The sequence below is a fragment of the Mastomys coucha genome, unplaced genomic scaffold (genome assembly GCF_008632895.1).
Source record: "Mastomys coucha isolate ucsf_1 unplaced genomic scaffold, UCSF_Mcou_1 pScaffold21, whole genome shotgun sequence".
Lineage (NCBI taxonomy): Eukaryota > Metazoa > Chordata > Mammalia > Rodentia > Muridae > Mastomys > Mastomys coucha.
In genome coordinates, this window is record NW_022196904.1 from 106582063 (window position 1) to 106608512 (window position 26450).

The 26450-nt window shown below is 46.7% G+C and overlaps 1 protein-coding gene across 1 annotated transcript in view; it reads left to right on the plus strand.

The window, feature by feature from the left end:
• The window catches only part of Xylt1 (xylosyltransferase 1), a 289336-nt gene that overhangs the window by 242375 nt on the left and 20511 nt on the right, over window positions 1-26450 (plus strand). The window contains exons 6-9 of the mRNA XM_031388024.1: window positions 3375-3455; window positions 14589-14805; window positions 17453-17629; window positions 23392-23654. Of these exons, the coding sequence (XP_031243884.1) occupies window positions 3375-3455; window positions 14589-14805; window positions 17453-17629; window positions 23392-23654 (738 nt within the window). The remainder of the gene's footprint in view (window positions 1-3374; window positions 3456-14588; window positions 14806-17452; window positions 17630-23391; window positions 23655-26450) is intronic.

Sequence of the window (26450 nt, forward strand, 5' to 3'; positions counted from 1 at the left end):
TATATATATATATGAGGGTGCATGGGGGTGCAAGCCAGCAAGACTGGAATGGGGCAAAATGTCAGCAGATGACAAGCTGGTCTTTATCTGGAATGAACTAAATATGTAGGCAATTATTGACAGAAGCCTAAAAGAAGCAATTGGGAGAGTTGGTCCCCAGCTAAATCCCCATCCTCTTTTTGAACGGGTGGGATTGGCTGGCCAGAGCAGCCATTTTACAAAGAGTGGGCAAGAAAGGAGCTACAGGGTCGCCCAGCCAAGTGGAGTAAGTAGTTCCCCTCACCCCACCCATCCAGCCAATCCAGCAAGCCCACTCACCAAACAGGGCTTTGCTTTGAAAGGGGGCTTTATGCAACGGCTCCAGCCCCTCCCCAACCACCCTCCCTCCCCCCCAAGATGTCATCTTTTGAGACGTTTTCATGTGGAAGCATCGCTAAGTAAATTCGCTAAATGCCTATTCATCCCCATCAGATGGGGACCCGGTGAAGCGGGAAATGCGAAAATGGCCCCAGCTCCAGCCCTGAAAGATGCTTTCTGGGGTTGCTAAATGGATCCACAGCAGGCTGACCCTGGGAGGCCTGAGACTTCCCAGAGGGGGCTCCTGGAGCCTGGCCTTGACCCTTTCAATCCTCCCACCCAAGATTCCCCGAGAGGCCCTGTTTATTATTCCTGCTGCTCTGGACCCATTCAGAGGTTAACTTATCCTTTTATTCTTCAGGATGACAATAATGAACTGTCGCAGAGTGTGGCAAGGGTTTGGTAAATAAGAGTGGCTGAGACAGAAGAGATGGAGTGGGCTTCTGGATGGCTGGGAAAGACATTGCCTGGTTTTCTTTAATAAAGTCATTGCATAGCTGCTTACCCTAGCAGCTCCGTGGAGACCCGTTTTAGCAGGAGGCCACAGGAACCTGGGAACCTTGGCCACCTTGGTTATCACTGTCCAGACTCACAAAGGTTGACCTTTCGGGTCTATCCCTAGGATTCATCTCTGTGTATGCCAGCAGAGCTCTGCATCCAGTGCACAATAGACTTTTACCAGTTTGCAGATTCAGGAGGCTCTTCGGGCACCTGCCACTCGAGTATGGTTTTGATTTCAGTAAGAGGCTGGGACATTGACCACATTTCCTTTCATCTCAGATGTCCTAAGTGCTCTGTTCTGCCCCCTTCTCCCCCCACCTAGAGGTCAACATGCACCATCCAGTGAGTGGATGTGGGTTCAGATTGACAACCGAGGATTGAAAGAGAAATAAAGAGGGGCTGAGAACTGAAGGTGGTACAGACCAGGCACCTAAGAGGTGGAATGTGTACCTACTGTGTGCCCTTAAATCTGCCCATCCTCTTAGTGTGCGAGCACCAGGAGGGCTATTCGCTGTCGAGAGGGTCTGACTTGCTTACCCTTTAGTCACATGGTGGGCTGTGACAGCACAGCTGGAATTCACTTGGAGATCCTTCCGCTTCTGGAGCATTAGACATTGCTTTCTGAGATACTACACTGCTTCTCTTAAGCCCAGTATTATTGTTAGGGAGGCACGCACACAATAGACGGGCACATGTTACTCAAGCATGAGGACCTGAGTTAAAACTCCAGCGCAGGCATCAAGCCATAAGGAGGAATGAGCATCTATAATCTAAGGACTTCTACTGTGAGAGGAGATCACAGACAGATGTGGGACACTCCCTAGAAACTCGCTGGCCAGACAGTCTGGTATACATAGTGGTGAGCAGGAGACCTTGCCTGGAACAAGACAGAAGGTGAGGGACTAACACCCACAGTTGTCCACTGACCTCCTTCTTCTTTCGCATACAGAGAAGCAACATCCCCCCCCCCCCACACACACACACACACAACTCAAAAGGAAGAATCCAGCCTCCTTGTATTCCCAGAGAGCCTCTTTCTTCCCACATCATCCAGTCTGGAAGGGTAGTTAACCCCTGCTCTCTAAGGAGCACCCTCCTCCCCCAGCAGAGGACCCTGGTGAGAGTGACGAAGGAGCTGTCATATCAGCACCATTTACCTGTTTGGGTTTATTCAGTGGAAGAGGCGACTGCATCTCTGGCAGATGGAGACCTGTGTGACTGCCTTTTAAAATACTGTCACAGCTGTATGCACAAGCTGATTAGCTGTGACGGCACTGTGAACGCCGAGATTGATGGTGATAAATTTGGGATAACAATGCTGGGAACGATGTCATCCGTTTGCACGGCGCTTCATATTTTTTAAAGCTCAATCCACAGCCCAGTGGTTATCGAGGACTCAGATTCATTCACAGCTCTCTGTGCACTGAAGGAGTCAGTTCTACCCCAGCTCATCTTAACTTGTGCATTCCTTCAGCATCTTCCTTCCTCCCTTCCTCCCTTCCTCCCTTCAACAAACATTAGTGTCAGTCCTACTGTGTGCCAAGAGTGAGCAGATCTAACCCGATTCTTTCTTTGTGGATCTTACAATGTAAGGTAACCAAGAGAGTGCTTTCAAACGGCGATAAAGTCGTCAGCATCATGATGTGATAAAGATGGGCTGGAGGAAGCAGGGGCTACTTTAGGTGAAATAGCCAGAAAAGTCCTGTCTCAAGAAATGATGTTTGAAAGACCTAAATGACAAGAACAGGCCAGAAATGGAGAGGACAAAATGGGCCAGGCACAGCAAGTGCGAAGGCCCTGAGTCTGATCTATGACTCTGGCTTGAATACGGATGACTATTGTTGACCGTGACCAGTGAAGCACATAAGACACTGTGCTTGCTTTCAGAGTTCCCTGCAGAATTGAGTATGTGGGAAACAGATGCACAAATGGCCTGTCGCTTTAATTGTAAACTTCACAAAACCTACACTCACCTGGGAAAACAGTTTAATGAAAGACTGCTTATATTGGGCTGGCCTGTGTCACATCTGGGGACAGGCATTGTCAGAATTGAGTTAATTGTGGTGAGAAGACCCAGCACCATGTGTGTGTCACTGTTCACTGGGTAGGGGTTCCAACATGGATAACAATGAAGAAGCCAAGATGAGCACAACAGCCAATCACTTGTCTCTACTCTTGACTGTGGGTGTGGTGTGCCCAGCAGTCCCCGCCTGTTGCTGCACTGGCTTTCCTGATGGACAATAACCAGGTTCATAACCTTTCTCTCCTAAATTGCCCATTTCCTGGAAGTTACCACATTGCAACCAGAATGAAACTAGAACACAGCTTGTTTTCAGGCAATGTGACAGGCCCAGGGATAGGGCCTGCCAAGAGGACACATCATCAGGCTGTGTGCTGTGGTCAGAACAGGCAAATCCAGAAAAGTAGAGTGAAATCTGCTTCATAGGACTAAAAAAGGAGCAAAACTCAATACCTCTGCAGAGGACCCTGACTTTCTCTTCTGTTTGCTTCCGCAGGACAAATGACCAGCTGGTCGCATTTCTTTCCAGATATCGAGATATGAACTTCCTGAAGTCACATGGCCGGGACAATGCAAGGTAATGCACCACAGAGATGGGAAGCTATCACTGAGGCCTGTCTCCCAGGTCTATCTTAGACAACTGGGGAAAGTTTCCTGTGTGAGGGCTCAACGGTCCCTTTTGTTAGCCGAGGACAGAGAGAAGCAGATGCTTCTCAGGCTTGCAGCTTTTCTCCCAGAAAATATTTTGAATTTATTCCTGTATGTGTACATGTGTGCATGAGTGTTTAGGGGCATATGTGTATGCAGTGGCACATGCACCTGTGTGTGTGTATGTATGGGGGTATTCATGTGCATACAGTGGCACATGCACCTGTGTGTGTATGTATGGGGGTACACCTGTGTATACAGTTGCATGTGCACCTGTGTATGTAAATATAGGGGTACACATGTGTATATAGTGGCATATGCATTTGCATATGTGTATGTATCGGGGTACACATGTGTATACAGTTGCACATACACCTGTGTATGTGTGGGGGTGCACATGTGTGTGCAGGTATACATGCACCTGTGTGTGTGTATGTATGGGGGTGCACATGTGTGTGCAGGTGTACTTACACCTGTGTGTGTGCATGTATGGGGGTGCACATGTGTGCATAGGTGTACATGCACCTGTGTGTGTGGAGGCCAGCAGACAGCCTCAGTATATTCCTCAGGTACCCCTCACAGTGTGTTTGAGACAGCAACCCTCACACACATTAGGGGATTGAACTCAGATTCTTTAGCTTCCACAGCAGAGACTTTCTCAGTGGTGCCATCTCTCCAGCCCACTTAGAACCTTTTCTGTCTTTGTCCCTGGGTCCGAGTAGTCATGCTTCATTCTCACTTGCTTGGTAGGTAGACTGAGGACTGCATCTTAGTAATGTCCCCACACCCTGAAGGGGTGTCCTGTGCTCTCCACATGCGTGCCACGTATGCACACCTGCACCTACTTACATGTGCATAAATACATATACACACAGATGTGAACACATACCCATACACAAACAGCCTCTTTTCCTGGTGGGAGAGCGCCCCCTGGATTCTGGCACTGAACACAACATACTCTGGTAGTTCTAGGAATCATCACGGCCTGTTAACGTTTTGCATTTAGCCTTTTTAATATTTCATGTGGGTTTGCTTGCTTGCTTGTTTGTTTTTTGTTTGTTTGTTTTGGTAAAGTGGTTCATGGTATCTTCCATGAGAATCTAGATTTCCAATTATCTGTGACAAGCCTTGGAGTCCCTCAACCTACGTCTGACTTGGCTCAGGGCTGACATAGAATCCGATGCAGTGTTCCCCAGGTCATGGCAGTTGTTCTTGTGTCTGTTCCTGATCTGACTACAATCGGGATTTGAATTACAGTCTCTGCTTAAGATAATCTCTGCCATGGCTCATAGAGATAGCGGGTTTTGTGTCTCAGTTTACCTTGTTATCTCACAGAAGCAAACACTAAGCTCCCTGCCCTGACCTTCCAAGGACTCATGCCAGAATGCATGGGTTGCATTATCTCTCCCTTTACCTGTCATTTCAGCAGCTGACTCTGCATCTAATGGCCCCTTCTTGATCCTATTCTTCCACTGAATTTAAAGGAACTCTGAAGCTTGACAGTGCCGTGTGAACCCCTGCTAGTTAGCATAGCACATTTGGGGCCACTGGTGGGAGAGAGGCTGGATGGAAAAATCCAAATCACGGCCCCTGTGGGCGATCTCCCTGCTAAGACCCTAGTCCTTTCCTTGGCTTCTTGGCCCATTGAATTTGACATTGGCTTTATCCAATGCAGAGTTAAGAATTTATATCTTTATTCTCCGTAAATGAAAGGGAAGCTTCAAGAGCTCAAGTGGATTCTTCTAAGGTTGCCCAGTTGGTAAATGGCAGGATTTGAACCCAGGAGTTTTTGAGAGCAGAGGTATGTGTCGGTTACATCTAGGGGTAATTCTATGGAGTGTTCATTATTAAAGGTGACTCTGATATAGATAGTCCTCTCCCATTGATTGAGAATAAAACCCATCATCTCCATATAGCCTATAGTATATGATCTGTCCAAGCAGCTTACATCGTGGGCAAGGAGCCAATTCCATACATCAACAAATGTCAAAAATCACATCCACACCAACAGTACTGTTTTAGGCTGATTATCTTTTAGTCTCAGCTCAGTTTCCCAAGTGCTTCTCTAGTAACTTGGTAGCGCACTTAGAGCCATGGGCTTTGAGGGCCCACCTCCTAGGATGAAATGCTGATCTCCTGTGTACCAGGCTGCATTGCCTTCTTGGGTAACTTAACCTTTATGAGACCATGCTTTTACCAGTAAAGTGAAAAAACATCAGTCATATATAGGTAGGATTAAGTGTTACCTGTAATGATAATGATGGTGATGATGATGCTTTGCTATGGTAAGCATAAAACCAAACTGCTACTGGTAGGAATATATCCCACATCTCAGCCCTTGCATGTACACGCACACCCAGTGTGATCCAGGTACACCAGTGTTGGGCAGATAGATCTTACTCAGAAGTCAGAGTAGTTGGCTCAGAGCAGCATAAAACGTTACTAGCACCTGCCTCTCAAACCCCAAAGCCCCAGTACTGCAGATAAAAATTGCTCACAAATTCCTATAATCACCCTTTACATCCTCAGCTGAGACTCTTTCATTTACATGAATTAAGTACAATATTTTTAGTGTTGATGTGTTAATAAAATGAATTGGTGTTAATTGATTAATAATTGAATCAGTGAATCACCTACAACTTTCTTCTCTTTGTTAGTCAGGTCTTCCCTTGCTGTATGTCAAGTTTTCCCATAGCCCATGTCCCATTGCCTCTCCCCCATAGGCAGGGATAAGGCCAGCTTAGCTCTGAGTCTCATACTGCTGCTGTAGCACAGAGAATTCTTTCGGCAGCGAGTGACTCAAACCTGCTTCAGTGTGGACGAGGAGAGTCAGTGGAACTTGTTCAGGTATGGCTGAACTGAGCAGCAGAAATGACCTCAAAGGCGAAATGATGCCATTTTCTTGAGTGTTGACTTAATTCTCTAGCTTTAGGTTGTGGCTGTCAATAGCTCAGTAGTTGATTTTATCTTACAAACAAGGAAGCCTAGATACAGAGAAATGTTGGTCTCACAGAATCAGGGCAGGGCTAGGATTCAAGCCTGACAGACACAGCCTGTGTCCAAAGAGACCATTCTCAAAATTCCCGCAGGGTGTCATGCCTCCCTATATGACAGCCTCGCTTTGCTCCAATGTGCCAGGTACTTTTCTCTCTTTCTTTCTTCCTTCCTTCCTTCCTCCCTTCCTTCCTTCCTTTCTTTCTTTCTCTCCTTCTTTCTTTCTCTTTCTCTCTCTTTCTTTCTTTTTATGATTATCAGCTCTTTGAGACTATTGTATGTCTTAGGGTTACTATTGCTGTGATGAAACACCATGACCAAAGCAACTTGACAAGCAAAGGGTTTACTTGACTTATACATCCACATCACTGTTCATCATCAAAGGCAGTTGGGACAGGAACTAAACAGGACAGGAACTGCTTGCACCTCGGTGCTTGCTCAGCCTGCTTTCTTCTAGAACCCAGGACCACCAGCCCAGAGATGGAACCACCAACGAACTGGGTTCACTAATTTTAAAAATGCTCTACAGGCTTGCCTACAGCCTGATCTTATGGAAGTGTTTTCTCAACTGAGGTTACCTCCTTTCAAATGGCTCTAGTCTGTGTCAAGTTGACATAAAAAGCAGCCATCACAATGTGTTTGATGATATTCATCTTTTCCTCCACATCCTCCCAGATCCACCCTCTTCCCTACACACCCTACTTTGTGCTTTCTTTATTTTTAACTCTAAAAAAAAAATTAAACCCATTGAAACCAATTTGTGATACTCATATATTCTTGGCCCTGTGTCCTTTTACTGGAGCATGATTAACTTATCAAGGACTATGTTCTCTCTCCCTGTCCCTGTCCCTGTCCCTGTCCCTGTCCCTGTCCCTCTCCCTCTCCCTCTCCCCTCCCCTCCCCCCTCTCTCCCTCTCCCAGTAGCTGCCTGTTGTCAGTACCCTCTTAGCTAGGGTAAGAGTTCATGCCCACCTTCCATCTCCACGCTGGGATTTGGTCTGGCTTGTGCTTGCATGGGTCTTCTGCATGCTGCCACCGCAGCTGTGAGTTCATGTGTGTTACCCGCTGTATCCAGGAGACACTGTTTCCCTAGAGTCAACCACTGTCTCTGGCTTTTGTAGTCTTTCTACCCCTTCTCCAGCATTGGTCCCTGAGTCTGGAGTGGGTGGGACAGCATTAAGTAGAGGTCTCATTTAGACCTAAGCACTTTGGTGTCTTTTAGTTTCTTCACAATGACCAGTTGTGGGTCTTTGTGTTAGTCTACTGCAAAATAGAAACTTCTCAGAGGAGGGATGAGACATGTATTTACTTATGAGTATGACCATAAGTCATTAGGAGTCAGTTTTATATTATGTTCATTTAGCAGACTAATACTAGTAGTTTTTCTCCTAGGGTAGAGATAAGATGTGTAGCTAAAAGGTCCTTGAGCTGATCGTATGCTAGGTGAGTCTGAGGCAACTTCTCAGCTCCACTGGACTTCAGCATTCTCCCCTTGGCAAGACAATAGAGTTGAATGAGCTAGTTTCCAAAGCCCACTCCAATCCGGTATGGCTTGCCTCTGCCCTGACTCTTGGAAGAGCAGGTGACAAGAGCAGAGAGCTTGAGTGGCAGGAAGACCCGAGGAAGAAAAGCAAGCAGTGGGGTGCAGCACAGGTTGCAGGCGCCTCAGTTTCCCTTTCTCTAGAGCCTAACAGCCACCCTGACCCTCTGTGCCCATCTCTAGCCACTGGCAACTAGTTTTGACTTTCAATTCCCACAGTGAGGAGATGGCATACAAGGAAACTTGTATTTTAATGGCTGCCAAATTGGCCCCGACTGTTCCTGTAATTAAATGAATGGGAGTGCTGTGCTCCCTGTTTCTCCAAGTTTTCTTCCATAAAACCTAAATCCCCAATGGAGTGACTGACATGTGGAGCCGTCATTATTCCCTGTGGAGTATCAGCTGGACCAGAGCCTGTGCCCTGGAGTTGATTCTGAGCCCTGATTCATGGAACTGTCTCTGGGAGCTCCTTGCCTCTGCTCAGATGCAGTCTGCCTGAGTCTCAGTGTCAGGGCAGGGAAATAAAACTCAGCTCTCTCTAATACAGTAGCTTCTTGTGGGATATTTTCTGCTCTGTGTAATGTCTCAGTCACTAGGAAGAGCACAGCATTTGGGGTGTAATACAATGCAAACAGTTAAGGCAGAAGTTGGTGTCAGAATGTCATCTCTGCTACACATTAGTGTGGCTCTCCAGCATTTAGCTCAGCCTGGCCTTGCCTCTGTGCGTAGCAGGTAAATAAGAGCAACAACAGGGTGACCTGGCTCACGGACCGAGGGAAGCTCAACACTTTGAATATGTTACCCCATTCCAACATCTCTTGGTGGATGCTTTCCCATTGGAGAGAAACATACAGCTGAGGACTAGAGACTCCCACCCACCAAGGTCTTAACAGCAGCTTGTCACTGATGGAGCTGCAGCATAGAAGTTAACCATCCAGGTCAGGACTCACCTACCCTCTCTCAGCACTCACTGTGCTCCCACCGAGAACCACAGAGACCCTCTGGAAGCCACTAATTATCTGTGTATTTGCTCCCTGTAAACTGTCTGTAAACACTATAATTTTCTAGAACGTAACTGAATGATAGCCAAGCATGATGGTTTAGGCCTGTGATACCAGCTGCTTGGAAGGCTGAGGAAGGAAGATGGCAAGTTCAAGGCAAGTCTGGGAGATTTAGTGAGACTTGACTCAAGATAAAAAGTGTCTAAGAAGGAGCCAGATGAGACAAGTGAGATGGCTGAGTGACAATGCGTGGCCACGGGAAGTCTGCCGATCTGAGTTTGGTCCCCAAAGCCCATGGAGAGGTGAGAGGAGAAAAGCAGCACCACAGAGTTGTACTCTAGTCTCTGTATGCACATCATGGTGCGTGTGCCTGCACGCACGCACACACTCACACACACACACACACACACACACACACACACACACACGCACGGGAGGGACAGAGCGCAGACACAACAGAGTGACAGAGACAGAGAGACAAGCACACACAGAGAGGGAGTAGATAATAGTTGTTTATTAAAAATTTAAAACAAATAGTTTGTTTTTAAAAATGACTGATGACTCATTTGCTAAAGGTACTTTTTGCCAAGCTTCATGAACTGAGTTCAATCCCCAACACCCACATCCTTGAAGGAAAGAACCAACTTCTGCAAACTGTTCTCGGGCCTCCCGCATGTTTACCATAGCATGTAATACAGACACACAAACAAACATGTATGCATACATACATACATACATACAAACATACATATAAACATACATACACACACATACAAGGGAAATAAATAAGAACATGTAAAATATGTAAACACAAAGGTGCACAAGAGAGAAGTACTCAGCGGTAGAGAGCTTGCAGACACATGCCAGGCCCGAGTTCCATTTCCTGTGCCACAGAATCAAAGAAGGAAGCAAATTAATATATAGCCTCTTGGGACGGTTGCTTTGAATAAGACGCAAATGGGGATGATGATGGAGAGGCATCTTCAAAGTGCCAGACATATGACTCCAGCTCTCAGATAAGCTCCTAGAGTCTCCCCACTATCCTAAGAACAAGCAGGTGTAAGTCTGGGAGAAGATCCAGCTCCAGATCGGAAGCAGCACAGCAGCTCCTCCTTCTCCTGTCTGCACTCACCTGCTGCAGGCAGCATTCCCACACTGGGTACCAGAAGGACTCTGAGCAGCACCAGGCATCTCCCTTCTCTGACACTGAATTAATTCTCCAGCTCAAATCCCACTGGATGTGTAAACAGGTAACTGATTAACCTAAAGTTGGCGAGCCCACAGGGAGCCTGGCCAGGAGCCTCCTCCTGGTAGATCTGCTGTCTGGAGTTCCTTTGGTACCACCTTGCTTCTGCAGAGGGTGGGCTCCCTCCCCTGGCTAACACACAGCACTCTAATCTGAGCACATAATTAATATTGCATCTCTGGTGGAGAAAGCAGATCACATTCCTATGTTTATACTCCTTGGTTATTTATCACACTCCCGGAGTCCCGTGAGTTTCAGGAGCAGTGCCACCTTAGAACTTTGTGTTATTCCTACCCTTACCTCCCAGCCCCTGCACAGGACTGTGTATACATGGCCTCCCATTTGTGTTCTCAATCCTTGTCTCAGCAGAGACCAGAGTCTGGAATAGCAAAGGTGCTCTCTGGGGCTGATACAATCATGACTCTCCCTGGCCCTTTAGCCATGACAAGTCTCTGTGAAGAGTGGTCATCAAAGATGCTGGAGTCTGCCCAGATCAGAACCTAGCGCTGACTCCTGGCCAACTCTTTGGAAGGCAAGCCACACACATTTCTCAGAGAGCCCAGGAAGTAAAATTGAATGTAAGAGCTTCTATTTGAAATTCGGGAAGCCCACCCTAAGGGTGCAAGTCTGGACCCCAGAAAACCTCCCTTCAAAGAAAAATGAAAGTCTTATTCTTCAACATTGTCTCTTTAAAGGAGTGGAAGTATTCAGATCTTTCATTTCTCCCCTTTCGTGGGAGCCCAGGTCAGCTGAAGCAGCAAAGAATGACAAAGACATTAAGAGCTTGCCTTGGAATCCAGTTCAAGACCTCTAGCTCTTTGACTTTGAGAAGTTATTTAACCTTTCTTGGTTTTGCTTTGTTTAAGACAAGTTCTTGCTGTGTAGCTCCAGCTGGCCCAAGCTGATCTTGAGCTCAAGGCAAGCCTCCTGCCTCACTTTCCCAAGTGCAGAGATTTCCAAGCCTACTGAAATTATGCAGCCTTTCCTCTAACTCATCTGCTGCATGTCAGATGTTAGAGCCATTGACTTCCTGGTTGTCTAATGTTTGCAGCTCCTGCCATTTTTGTCATCCATTCATCCTCTTAAACATGTGCTTACTATCTTGAATGTGGAATGCATTATTCTAGAGGTTACAGCAGAAAAGCAGAAGACAAACATCTCTACTGTCTTGTGACTTACACCTCATGAGCAGAAACAGATGACACATAAGGATGTTGTATATAAGAAAAAAGATACGGCGAGTAACACTAAAGCATGGAAAGGACTCAGGATGCTGGGACTGGGATAGGGAGAGCATCAGTGGGAGCCCATTGATGGTTGTCCCTGTTCCTCACTTAGATGACTAGTGCTTACTAAATGCTTTGCAAAGCCCTTACAGGGGCATCTGATTTGGGAGGCTGTTGGGACTACTATTATGGGTTCATAGAGATGTGCTGAGCCAGGATCATTACCTGGCTCTTCACAGTGTCTGTGTTGTTTTGGCACCACCTGTTGCCTAGATGCCCCAGGGTAACCATGGCAATGAGAAGTAAAGCTGGAAGGATGGAATGAACATTCTTAGTCCCTTCTGTCCATTATGAATCCCATAGATGCAAACTAGTGCTCGGCTCTCATGGGAGAGGAGCTAGGAGCCAACGCCTATAAAGAGTGTGTCTTTAGACTTAGGTTGTCTTCCAGCTTCACCCTTCATGTTTCAAGTTATAATGAGTGCACAGGACAGGGAAAATAAAAATTTAAAAATTAAATAGTTGGCTCAAAATGTTGATTCTGCTCCCCTGACTCTCCCAGACTCTCAGCTGCTGCCATCTTTCAAAACAAAACAAAGTCCTCAGTAGTGCCCGTGGCATGAAAAACTTCTCATCTTGAGGAATGGGTTGTCTTTCTTTACTCATTCTAACCAAAGTGCAAACTTGCAGCTTATCCTGTTTGAAATGGCAGTAAACATGGAGCCCAGTCCCCTAAGGTCATGAGCATTTCATTTTGGAAATGACGCATACATGAATATTGCATTTGGGTATTATGACCCCAGACAGCACATTAAAATTACAATATGCTATTAGCCAAGAATGGAATGTGGAGTTTAAACACTGTTCCATGGAAGGCATTTGCCAGGGTCCTCACCCATCTCTCTGATAGCATGGCTTTCCGTATGGATTTTCACAGAAATTTTCTGAAATTTAAGTTTTTAGTGTGGTGTGGTTCTGTGCAGCCACTAGACCCTACTGTGTGATTATTAGTAGCCAGCATCAGGCAGGATTTGATATTTCAAAGCTCATGGCTTCCTTTCAGAGTCCAGCATGCTTTTGTGGAAGGGATAGTGTGCCTTTCACCAACAGCTCCCATTGGATTCCCCAGGAAGAATGGGTCTTTATAGTTTTATTCATTAGAAAAACTAAGGCGAGGGACACAGAACACGTAGGTATTCTGCATGTCTGGGTGTTCTGGAGGACTCTGCTGGCATGTGGGTCCCCTGTGTGTCTTTGGAAAAGGGGTCAGCCCAACATGGTGTAGGGGTGCTGCAGACATGACAAGGAGAAGATTCACACAGAGGTTTGCTAATCAGAGCTTCAATGATGCCTATGCCTGCACCAGTCCGTGGCTCAGAAAGCTGGAATAGCAGAAAGATCCCTGCTTTGGGAGCCTTCTGGACTGTAAGCTGCCACAGATACCCAGCTCATTAGAATAAGGATTACCTATTATTTCCTTCATGCTTGATCCCCGTGAGCATCTAGAAGCATGCCTAGCACACAGTAGGTATTCAATAAAGACTCACTGTGAGTGAACCGGAAGTTCAAGAAGAAAGCTTGTTTATAGCTCTGCCCACAATCCTGACACACTCACTTCCTTCGATCTTGTCTAAGGAGCTTTGATTTTCCTAGCCGCAGAGAGAGACAGAGACACACAGAAAGACAGAAAAGAAACACTACTTCTGCCCCATCTGCCCTGCAGTCCTAAATGAGGTGTGTGTGTGTGTGTGTGTGTGTGTGTGTGTGTTCTACTTTAAAACTCAGGGGTATCAATTTTGTGTTTGCATGGAAGACCTCAAAGACCTCATTTATTTCCACCAAATATAGCCTGAGATCACTTATGTATCAAACCATGCCAATACCAGTGGTCACTGAATTAGCTACAGACTGGAATTAAAAACTCTCTTATCATGTTATAGTTGATGTACATGCCTCAAAGCATAATCTGTGCTCTCTAATCTCACAAAAGTACTTATTAGACATGCCAGGATGCCACCACATCTTGTCGTTTAATGTGCTAACAAAAAAGATCCTAATTTGTAATTTTTCTCAAAATACTTTACAAACCCATGTATAATGTGTGAATTGAGAAGCAACTATGAACAGGCACTACAGCTCAGTGGTTGAGTACCTGCATGCTCAACTCAAGTGCCAAGTTCAAAAAAACAAAACAAAATAACAACAACAACAGCAAAAGCTGTACACATTAATACTAATGCATCACATTTTTGTTCTGGTTTTTATAGAAGAGCTATAAGCAAGGTTTCTTCCTAAACTTTTGGTTTATTCCCAAAAGCCTTCATTTGAACACCTACCATGTGCTAAGTGTTGTTCCAGATGCTCATGGGGATCAAGGAGAAGGAGGGATGGTCCTTACTATAACGACCTAGGTCTCCATGTGGAGCTTACACCCCAGAAGGTTCCCAACATGCAGGCATCCAGGAATCTGAATTTGGTGTGTGTGTGTGTGTGTGTGTGTGTGTGTGTGTGTGTGTGTTCCTCCCGCCTCCATCCCATGAATGCTGGGAAGACAGGCATGTGCCGCCATGCCAAGCAGGTTCATGTGAGACTGGAGAGTGAATCCCAGAGCTTCATGCATGCTATGCAGGCATTCTAACAACTGAGTACTGCATTATGTCAGTGTGTGCATGTGTGTGTGTGTCTGTGTGTGAAGGAATTTCACAGCACTGTCCTGAGATGAGGACCCTTGATCTGCATTCATTCATCAAACTACCACAGCAACCACTAAAAGGCTATTGGGGGAGATTTCTCGAGAAGTGGAGGCAAGACACGAGTTGCTGGGTAGCTAGCTGCATGAGGCTCTCTGGGCTCAGTGGTTCTATCCTGTAGGACAAGAGTGATAGCTATGCTCTGCCTCACTCAGGAGGAACAAGAGGTAGACTCTGCATGAAGTCCCAGCTCGGATGAGTACACAGGAAGTGCTCGGTAAATGTGGTAGCTACCAGGATACTGTCTTTAGGCTCTGGGAAGACGTCTCTTACCCAGGTCCTCAAGGCCAGTTTGTTTCATCCAGGTTCATCCGGAAGCAGGGCCTGGACCGTCTCTTCCTGGAGTGTGATACACACATGTGGCGCCTGGGGGACCGGCGGATCCCAGAGGGCATTGCTGTGGATGGCGGCTCTGATTGGTTCCTGCTAAACCGGAAGTTTGTAGAGTATGTGGCGTTCTCCACAGATGACCTGGTGACCAAGATGAAGCAGTTCTACTCTTACACTCTCCTCCCTGCTGAGGTGAGTTCCAGGAAAGCTCCAGGGTGGCAGAGGGGAGAGGGGCTAGGTGTAGCCTTAGCAGAGACTGAATCTTTGGCAATGTGATCCTGGCTCCACCCACTGTCCTCTGAACCACCAGACAGTGCCGCAGTTGCTGCAGACATTGACCTCATTGTAATAACTATGATACACATGTAGTGTCAAGGATGCTACTAGCTCAGTCTGCAAGGTCTCTGTGTGTGAAAAAAAAAAAATCCAATATGCTGATTTTTCTAGAAAAAGATATGTTACTGCTATTTGCAACAGAAAAAAAAAAGTGTTAGAATTGCAGACCCTCTGACTGTTGATGACACTCACTGGAATTGTGTGGTGCATGCTAACAGTTGCAGGACACAGCCACATCACATCTTCCAGTCATCAATCATGCAGTAAAGTAATAACCATTTTCAGCACCAGTAATCCCTTTTCTCATTTGAATACAGTTCTGTCGCTCCTGTCAATCCCTGATAGTGCTGTCTTCATTGCACTCACACACACACACACACACACACACACACACACACGCACACGCACACGCGCACACACACACACACACACACAAACACACACACACACTCCTAATCCAAAATTGCCCCGAAACAGCCAAATGGGATGGATCTCTTTTACTGGCCCTCTCCTTTGCCAGTCATCATGGCTCGGCCCTTCCTGTGGAGCCTATGGAACAAGCCCCTGAGTCTTCTATGACATCAAGGTGCAGCCCCCATTGTATAAGGCTCCAGGCTGTTCTTAAACAACCTGGCACATCCTGATTTGTTGCGGGCCACAAGCTAGACACCTCCTTCTCTCAGATCTGAGTTTCTAGCTTCTAGCTTCATCTTCCTCACCTCCAGCCCAATTTTATCCTGACTTCTAACCTCAGGAAAACCACAGTGTTTGTTCTGTTTCCACAGAGCCTGTGGCTGGAACAGACCATGCATCTCTGTGGAAGGTTCCCATGTATTATCAGGCCAAGGCTGTCCACACACCTTACTGTGAGAAGCCCAGCCTCCCAGAGCCTGATTTTGCTATTCTATGCGCATGTTAAGTCATCAGCTTTTAATCCTATTTCAGCGAAAATCACCTTTTCTCTCCATTCTGATAACCTCCTCATCCATTATCTTGCAGGGAATTTCTGCATCGTTATAAAGGACACAGGGCAATTGGTAATTGGGTACTTTTCCCCACTGCTTGATGGAAGAGAGGTGCCTCTGTGAGCTTGTAGACAATTCAAGTTTAAATCCAGGTCCCCTGCCAATGTCATTTGCATCACAGGAAGGCAAGTGAGTGGCCTTGAGTGGCAGGTGCTGCTTCATTCTGCCCAGCCACCCAGGTAGAGGAGAGCCTCCAGGAGTTCTGTAGTTCTCAGCGGCATGCCAGCCACACCGTGGGTCCCCAGTGCTCTGAGTGCACTCACTTCCCCACCCCTGCCAAAAACCCCTGCCTCAGGCCCCTAGGGTCCCAGTCAGACCCTCCTCCTCCATTGTGCTGGGTCTGCCTGCTTATTCTTTCCTAGACAACTCCAGGGCTTAAAAGAAATCTAAAGTCTGTGTCCATAAATCTGCCAGTCAGACACATATCCACCAACAGCTTCCCCTAGGGGACCAGAGCCCAGAAGAAAATGTATTCTCTGGTCGGCAGAGATTGTTACAAAATAGTGTTGAAACAGAAATCTCTTTCCCTTCTCTCTCTGAGCATCTCAGTGGCTAGCTCTGTGTCTCCTCTCTGTCTCTTTTCCTCCCAGCATTACCCTCCTATCAGAGTCCTTGGAAGAGTTGGCCAAGAGTCCTACAATTAGAAAATGACATTGGATCCTGGCTCATTACCCCAGAAAGCATGCAGCCCACCTTGTGTTATATGGGCTCCTGGTTCAGTACCACGGACAGGAAACAACCCCTCAGTACCCCGTTTGACCTGACCATGAGCTCAGTGGTTCCTGAATAAGCACCCGTGGACAGCAAGCACATCCCTATTTCCAGTTCTAACCACAATGCCTTAGTGCCGTGGCTCCTGGTAGCAGCACTACCAACAGCAGCATCTCTCCCCCCCACCTTTTCTTGTGTCTTAGTGAAAGTGATGGGCCTTGGTTCGTCACTCTGCCCTTCCCTGCACTGTGGTTGCACTGTGTGGATGAACTCATGAGCCTGGCCTTCCTCATGCAGAGGTGAAATCCCAGCTCATTAGACATTGTTACAAATCTATTTCAAACCTGACCTGTTGGTTTCCAGTCTGACTCTTTGCAAACAAGAGTCCTTGCAGCCCATAGTTTCCTGGTGAAGTTGTCCCCCATGTTTGCCCCTGGTCCCCATTTATTGACACATCCTCAGCAATTCATCCTATTGGTTAAACAGACAGCAGATGCCCTGGGTGATAATGGGCAGATATCTTCATATCGGATCCTAGGCACTGGTGAAGGATGTTCAAGGCAATGCATTTGTAGGTAGAATTAGCCAGTGAATATTGAACAGATACCTGTACCCTGAGTGGACTGGCCTGGCGGTGGACACTGTGTGCCTGCTGAGAGACTTAATACTGGTGTCCTGGGGAGATTGATGATCCTCGGGAAGGACGTGCCAGTCCGACAGAGTTGGTTGTGTTAGTGGGTTCTTAGTAACCTTTTTCTCCCCTACAGTCCTTTTTCCACACGGTCCTGGAGAACAGCCCCCACTGCGACACCATGGTGGATAACAACCTGCGCATCACCAACTGGAACCGAAAACTGGGCTGCAAGTGCCAGTACAAGCATATTGTGGACTGGTGCGGCTGCTCTCCCAATGACTTCAAGCCTCAGGACTTCCATCGCTTCCAGGTGAGCCCACATGTCCCGCCACACCATCTCAGAAGTCCACTGCAAGACTCGAAAGCCAGACCTATGGGCCGTCTTCCACTCACTGCCCAATCTAGCTATAACCAGAGTTGGCAAGCATATATCCCATGATGGGTGACTGAACCATCCTCCCCAGATTGGCTCATTAAACCCCCCAATAGTTCTGCCACATGTGTGTTGCTGTTATTATGATTCTTCCGTATTAGCGAGAAAGAAACCAAGGTGCAGAAGGTTCCAAAACTTTGTTCATGATCACACACCTCAGGCTAAAGAGATGGCTCAGTGGAGAAGAGTGAGAGATGCACCACAAACACAAGAACCTGACTTTGGCTTCACAGCACCCATAGTAGGAGCCTTGAATGGTTCTATGTTTAACCACAGTGCTGAGGAATAGAGAGACAGGAAGAGTCATGAGGTGTGGTGGCCAGGGGAATAGCTGGAAATGGCAAGCTTCAGGTTCAGTGAAACACGTCTCTCAAGGCAGGAAGCCCTAGTGGGGGTAGAAGGGATACTCAATATCCTCTTCCAAGCTCCATATACACATGCACAGGTGTTTATACCTGCACACATACATGCACATGCAGATAAATACTACACAGAAAGAGAGGGAGAAGGAGGGGGGAGGGGGGAGAGGGAGGGGAAGGGGGAGGGGAGAGGGAGAGAGAGAGAGAGAGAGAGGAGACTCATGGCTGTGCACACATCAATCAAAGATGATGTAACTCGAGGAACTCATTTCCAACGGCATTCTCAGCATCTCTTCTACATTTCTCTCAATCACAATCCCCTTGAATATTTGTTAATAACATTTTCTGGACATATGCATGAATATATTCAGGGCAGATTTCTTTTTTTTTACCCCAGCACTCTTGACATTGGGATGGGATCACTGTGTTGGGGGGGACCATCCTCTGTGGTCTCTATCCACAGGATGGTGGTTACACCCATCAACTGTCAAGGGTGTCAGCATCCTGGACATGTGACCTAGGTTCAAACTTGTCCCTTCTTGGAAACCACTGGTCTCTGGCAAAGTCTAGAATATTGTATTTCCAACGTATACATTGGAAAAACCTGAGGAGTGTCCAGATTGGGAAACCACTGTGTTCTATACACTTGAAAGAAAAATAAGAGGTGATGTCTCTGAATGGCCTTTCACTGTGCTGTTCTAAACAGTGTGGAAGTAGCGGGTAGGAAATGCTCACCTGCTTGCCACAAGCCCTGAGGGAGCTTTGGTCCCCAGGTTCTGCTCTAGATGGAATCTCTTCTCAATGTGTATGCTGCCCCAGGACAGTGTGGTGTCTGGAAGGGGCAAGGCTCTGAGTTTCTTCCTCTTTCCTAGCAGAATTGAAACAAAACCCCCATAAAATGCTTAAACAGAGCATTTTGTAGTAGGAGTTACTATAGTCATCACATGAAAATGACATCCTGCTTCTCAGAAAGATGGCAAGAGCAGCATCACACACTGATGGTGTCACAAGATGCCCTTGCTGTGGTGGCATAGAGTCAAAGTTGCCTTTGTGCAGCTTCAGGTCTCTTAACCTGGCCCCATGGAACATTGCCATACACTTGCAGTATCTCCGTTACCAGGAGGCTTGTCCAAGATGCAGAGCCTCAGCCTCCTCCACAGCTACATGTCAGCATCAGGCAGGGACTGTGTAGATGGTCTCCATTCTGTCCTGTTGGATCTATTCTTTACCAGCTATGGGCATGAGCCTCTGTGATCATAGGCTTTGCCAGGTTGGGCATCATCTGCTCTATAGGTGGGGAAACTGAGCTCACAAAGGGATTCAAATCACTTTTCTATGGCCATGAAGCTAATGAATTTGATAGGGCTAAGGACAGATGAGTATATGGGAAATTTACCATTAGTCTCCATTAGTTCTGCGCGTCTCTGAACACACAACAAGCAGCCATTTTTCTGTTGTCATCCATACTTCACAATGTCCCCACTTAGCATCTTTCTCTGCCTATATGTGGGGGTACACTGAGAGCTTCTAGGGGACCCTCAGACCCATGTTAACTTTAACTTAAGCATAGACTTGGGTGGTTTGGGACTCTCCACTCATGCAGAAAGAATGCACAGAGAAAGAAAGCTACAAGGGGGATGCTTTCATCTACCTAAAAGAAGAAAAGTGACCCATATCTCTGTCTAGGAAGATGCCTGCCCTTGCTGCAGACCGTCAGCATTTAGAGATGGCAGCCCAGAGCCTTGGTATGCTGGTTCTTAAGGGTGTTGCTCCCCTCAGGGTGTTCCTGCATGTGTCATCTGTATGCCAACCCCAATATGGGGACACACATCATGGTCTCCAATGAAACCAAGCTAACTTAGATAATAAACTGAATCCACACAGCTGTCCTTTGCAGTAAGTAAAGATCAAGGCTATCCTTCAACACCTTGACCTCACAAAACTGAAGAAGCAAAAACAGTAAAAGTTCTCTTTCCAATGAACTCTGAAGAAGAGAATGGTAAAATATAGACACATGCCTTGGGGCTAGAGAGATGGCTTGGCCATTAAGAATGCTTCCTGCTCTTCTGGAGGACCCAAGTTCAGTTCTCAACACTATGTCGAATGGCTCACATCCAGCTGTAACTTTAGCTTCAGGGGATCCACACCCTTTTCTGGCCTCTTTGGGAACTCATACACATGTGGTATATCCTCTCTCTCTCTCTCTCTCTCTCTCTCTCTCTCTCACACACACACACACACACACACACACACACACACACACAGAGGCATACAAATCAATTCTTCCAAAAGAAGTGTATACTTCTAGAAGATTATTCTGTGGTCAGAGAATAGTAGATGGAGGTGGAAGCCATCTTGACAATGAAGCAGATTATCTGATCCTAGAAAATGACAACCTGTAGGTCAATAGGGAACCTGATAGCCAAATTAAGTGACAATGGTGGATCCCACATCAGCAACTGAGAACACATGCAAGTAACTCATGCTTGTACCTATTTCAAAGGCAGGGAAATTAAGGTTGAAGCAGATGGGTGACACGCCTAAAGACAAAAACACTTAGGAAGTAGCAGAGGCTACAGACTCAAGTGGGCTGACTTCCTATTGCTGTCCAGTCCCTCTCCAGACAGACACTCGGAGGGCTCAGGAAGTGAAGGTGATGGGGGATGAAGTGTTCATCATCTTCAGGATGTTTCTCTCCGAAGGGCTTCCTGCTCACTCACTAAACTATCCTAGAGGGATATGGTAGGAAGAGCTTAGGGTTTGGCGCTGTGAGATTCGGTGCAAGTGTTAGGCAGTGAGCATTTCCTGAGTGTCGATTCCCTCTGAGAGATAAATGTCCTCGTCTGCAGAAGGGGGTGACAACCCTGCCTGGTGGAGTTGCCAGAGGCTTTAGGTGTTGAGACTCATGATTCCCTTTGTTATTCTCTGTGCAAGCAGTGTCTGTGCTGCAGCTGTTAGTCCTCAGAAGGGCCCACCGTGTCTGATCCGCAGCAACAGTTGGCCAGAGTGAACTCCTCAAGGGACTGGTCTGGCTGGGCTTTATCTCTTTGTGCAGTCCTGGGCCGTAGGTCAGCACACCACAGCTCCCTGACCAGAGTCAGCCCAGTCTACTCTTATAAGCGCAGCTCTGTTGGAATGCAGCCTCCACAGTTCATTTACTATTTTGCCTCTGGATAAATCCTTGCTTCAGAGTTGAGAAGTTTCAGTGCTTTACATAATTACTCTTTGGCCCTCTGCTGAAGATGTTTGTGAAGGCCTGCCTTAGAAATAGCATAATGCTTATGGATGGCGGGTGCTTCACGGTTTGTTTTAGTCTGTACATTGTGTGCATGAATGTGCTTGCATGTGTGTGGAGTGTGTGTGTGTGTGTGTATGTGTGTGTGTGTGTATAGAGACCAGTTTCATCTATGGTTTCTCTGGACAGTCTGCTGTAGAACTCAGTCCTCTAGGCAAAACAGCCTCCATCTTCATGAGATCAGCTAAGCCTACTTGCAAACGACCGTTATGGTGTAGCCTGTGGACTATTGACATTACTGCACAGGAGGGATCAGCAGCACAATTGAACTCACCTGAGTATCTAGCCTTCTGTCCTGTCCTAGTTGCTTTTGGCCCCGGGGCTCTCAGGAAGGGGACAAAGTATACAGGCTAGGGAAGTTTGCCAGGAAGAGGCTCCGTCTGTGCAGCTATGAAACCATCAGCTCTGCTTGGTGCTCTATGGCCATCTTCCATGCTCCTGCCCTAAACTCTTACCCATGATCTGTAAGGAAGCCTAATAAACTCATTGGTTCCCCCAGAATGAGCACTGCTTTGACATTGAGGTTAAAATTGTTTGACATTGAGGTCTTATGAAGAGGGAGTAGATTTTATATCGGTCTCCCTAGAGGAGGTATTTTAATAATATTCTCCATGAAGCACGGTCTCTCGGTAAACCCAGAATTCCTGGATTTGGCTAGGCTGGCTGGCCAGCAAGCCCCAAGAATCTACCTGTCTCTAACTCTACAGTCCTGGGAGTACAGGCACACATCACTTACTCAGCATTTTTGGGTAAGTGATGGGTCCAGAGATCCAACTTGGGTGCTCATGCTTGCAGAGCAAATACCTCCCTAGCTGAGCTGTCTCCCCTAGTCAACACAGATCGTTGTCTCTTTGACTTTCAACCCTAAGTCTTCACCCTGGATCAGCCACTGATTTGCTATCTATCTGTGGACAAACCCTTCTCCCTCTGGGCCCATTTCCATGAGTTCTCATCTCACACAGCAAACAAAACCAACCGGGAGCTTCATTTGGGATTTACAATTCTGAACGACATCCCCAGGGTTGTTGACTGAGTAGAGAAAAGGCAAGAGCTGTGAGAAGTCTTGCTCAGACCACAGCCCAGCTGATCACTACCCTAGGTGAGGTGGTATGGAGTCTCATTGGCGCTGAGAAAACAGCTTCTGGATGAATTGAACTTTTTATTTCTATTGTAAAATGGTTATCTAGCAGATCTGTAGTCCTGAAATTCCAGATTAACTGAGACAAAGGATAAGATTAGGATAAAAGAGAGGAAGGGTCATAGACAAGGTGGAGTCCCATATGTGAGTGACTGGATTTTTCTCTAGAGCCACTTGGAAAGCCATCAAGTGCACAGTACCATACTCCCAGCTCCTAGGGAGTATGAAATGTCACTCCTGGAGTGTCCCCTGTGAGCCCACAAATCAGCTAAGATGCTAGAGGACACTTGGACAATGGCAGAAAGAAGAGCCCTTGTTTTGTCCAAAGGGATGGGCTGCTATTCCAGTTTACCTACCATCGCCACCTCAGAGTGTGACCCGGGTTTTCCCGGGTCAACAGCCACTATTTAAAAGGAAGCCACAGTTGTTTCTACAAATCTTCCACTTTGTAAACATTGCCTGTGAATTTGATTTTAAAGCATTCTCCTAGCCAAGTAAAATGCATCCATCCTGGGATGCTCCTCAGTGACCTTCTCTAAAAAGCTGGGAGCCAATGCTAGCTGGCACTGAACACCCAGGGTTCAATTTATTTCAGAGTCATTTGAGTGGTGTTTCCTAAATGCCTACCATGCTTTGCTGCCTTGCAGATACCAACACCATCCTCTCTCTGTATGATCCATTTAGTAGAGAATAAAGTCGAAAGCAGGTCATGGAGTCCCAGGGTTGGAGTTCGAAGCTGGCAGGTTTACGGCAGTGCCTTGCCTCTCCTTGAAGGATATAGGATGAAGATAGCCCCAATTGCTTGATAATAAAACTTAGGTTTTTTTTTTTTCTCTCCTGAGCACAGCAGACAGCCCGGCCCACCTTCTTTGCGCGGAAGTTCGAAGCCATAGTGAACCAGGAAATCATTGGGCAGCTGGATTCTTACCTGTACGGGAACTATCCTGCGGGTACCCCAGGCCTCCGCTCCTACTGGGAGAATGTCTATGATGAACCAGATGGCATCCACAGCCTCAGCGATGTGGCCCTCACCCTGTACCATTCCTTCATCCGCCTTGGTCTTCGAAGGGCTGAGTCATCGCTACACACGGATGGGGAGAACAGCTGCAGGTGAGCCACTTACTGGGCTGGGTTCCTGGCAGAACAAGGTGCTAATGTCAAGCTCCCACCTCCAACCCCACTCCTGATCACCACACGGCTCTCTCTATCCTAGCTTCTTATCTTACCTTTATCCTCCAAACACAAGCTGTAATATTGACCCTAATCATAGTCATTGTTTATGCTACTTACATGTACTCCCCCTCTCCCTCCCTCCCTCCCTCCCTCCCTCCCTTCCTTCCTTTTTTCTCTCCCATTGACCTGTCTTCCTTGGTTTTTCTCTTGTGCAAACAGTATCATACTATGTCACCCAGACTGACTTTAAGCTCACAATAATCCTCCAGCCTCAGCTTCTACATGCTGAGATCACAGATGTGCACTATTATATCTGATCTTAGGCAAAATCAGATCCTCCCACCCTCAGTTTCTTCATATATAAGATGAAAAGGAAGTAAGTGCTCACAGCCCCCTCTCAAGTGTGTATTAACATCCTCACTTGAATAGCTTGCATGTGATTCTGGTACCCTAGTAGCCCTGAATAAGCTATCACAATGGTTAGCAGTGAGTGTTCTGGTTGAGATAGTAACTGGTTAGCTGCCTCTCTCGATGCTGTCTCATTGTGGCTCTTTATTTACTGTCCTATCACTGCAGAGTCTAGCTTTCTCAGTCTTTAGGACCATCAAGTCCCACTCTGTCAGAAGCTTGGATGTGTTATGGTGAATGCTTGTGTGCACATTCATGTAACTGTGGAGGCCACAGACCAATGCCACTTGCCCCCCTCTACCACCCATCACCTCACTTTCTTTCACATTTTTAAAAAGTGTGTGTATGTGTATGCACATATGTCTTTGTGTGGGTATGGGCATATGTGTGTGAGAGCATAGATAGCCACGGAGGCCAGAAAAAGGCACTGGGTGTCCTGGAGCTGTAGTTCTAGGCAGGTCTGAGCTACCCGTTCTGGGTGCTTGGAACTGAGCCAGCACCATCTACAAGAGCATCTTATAAGCTCTTAATGCTGAGCTACCTTTGCAATCCACTCTCTCTCTCTCTCTGTGTGTGTTTGTGTGTGTGGGTGTGTGTGTGTGTGAGAGAGAGAGAGAGAAAGAGAGAGAGAGAGAGAGAGAGAGAGATTTAGAAAGCATCTCTCACTGAACTTGGCCCTCACTGATTCAGTAAGACTGTCCAGCAACCTCAGGGGTCCTTCTCTCTCCACCTCCCCAGTGTTGGCAATACAGGCACATGCCACACAGTTCTTGCTTTTTATGTGGGTACTGGGGATCTGAACTCAGATCTTCACACTTACATGGCAAGCACTTTTACCAAATGAACTGTTGCCTAATCCCTCTCTGGGGCCAGAGTCCAGATACCCCACCATCTCTCTCAAACCTAAGGGACATCACCTCCAATAGGCCCATCACCTCACATGTGACTGTACCACCTAGTATCAATGTCAGTGAGTGTCTCTCCCCCTGTCCAGTCTGTAGGAAGAATATCAATCTTGGAACCACGGATGGTCTACCCGGTGTACGGCACAGTGTCCTAAACTTGGCCAGCCACTGTCCTTCCAGCTTAATCATGAGCTTCCTAGAACCTATAAGATAAATCATCTTATAGGAAATTCCAAAAGACACTCCCAATTTATTTGGGGTTGTTGAAACTTTCTGCTGGTACTTGCTTTGAAATGAAGCAAGCCATCTAGTTGCCTCAGGCCCAGAATCCTTCGGCTTTTCTCCTTCATTTTTTATTGTGATGGAGCTTTGTGCCTTGCCATGGGCACACCCATGTATTTATGAATCGGAGGCTGGGAATAAATCAGGACAAAGAACCCTTATCCCAAAAAGGCAGAGGAGAATGAATTGCTACCCATGGGGCATCTAGGGAAATAGCAAGTGCCTTTCATCTGATCTGGGCAGTTCGTGCACTCTGTGTAGTTCCAGGCTGCGGTGCAACCTTTCATAAAACAGTGCTTATTGATTCAGTTTCTCATTATAAAGTAATGCATGTGCTTTTGCAGAAATGTTTGATAGAGCAGATTCAAACATAGGAGAACAAGAAAATAGAAGCCATTTCCGATCCACCATGCAGGGACTGAGATGCCAATATGTAACTACAAAACCTTAACTCAGACCCCAGCAAATAATACTACTTGTGAGTTAGCATGAGTCCCACTGGGGGCATTGGGTACACTAACCTAGACCACCTGAGGTTCATGCACATGCAAGTCAGGATGAGCCCTGCATGTCAGGATGAGCCCTGCATGAGGCGCTGCACATACCAGCCTAGACCATTTGTGCTTCCTGGTTCAATTCTTGCCCAATGTGGTTAAGACATCAACTTAAGGATGACTACCAAATCATCTGCTTTTTCAAGGCAACTAGAAACCCAAAACTTGATGTTGCTCTATTTTCCCGAAGCTCATCTTATTTAAATAAGGGATGGAAGAAACATACCTTGGGCCAAACAAATTGTTCCTAGTGAATTCTATAAAATATTGTACTGCCTCTTGGCTATTTCCCTTTTCTTGGTCATTACTGCTGTTGTCATTACTTAAAGATGGAATAATCTGACCATAGGTGCAGAGAGCTTTGTGTTACACCTTAGAGATACATGGTCCTCAGATGTACTTGAAAAGAACAAAGCTAGAGGTTATCACTCATCAGCAATCACTGCTTGAATACCTACTGTATACAAGGCTCTTTGGTAGGCATGGAACATTCACCTCTGACCCAGACAGACCTGACCCCAAGGTCTTTACCTTCACATTCTAGTGTGAAGACACACAGTTTCTAAGTGTGCTCATGAGAGAGA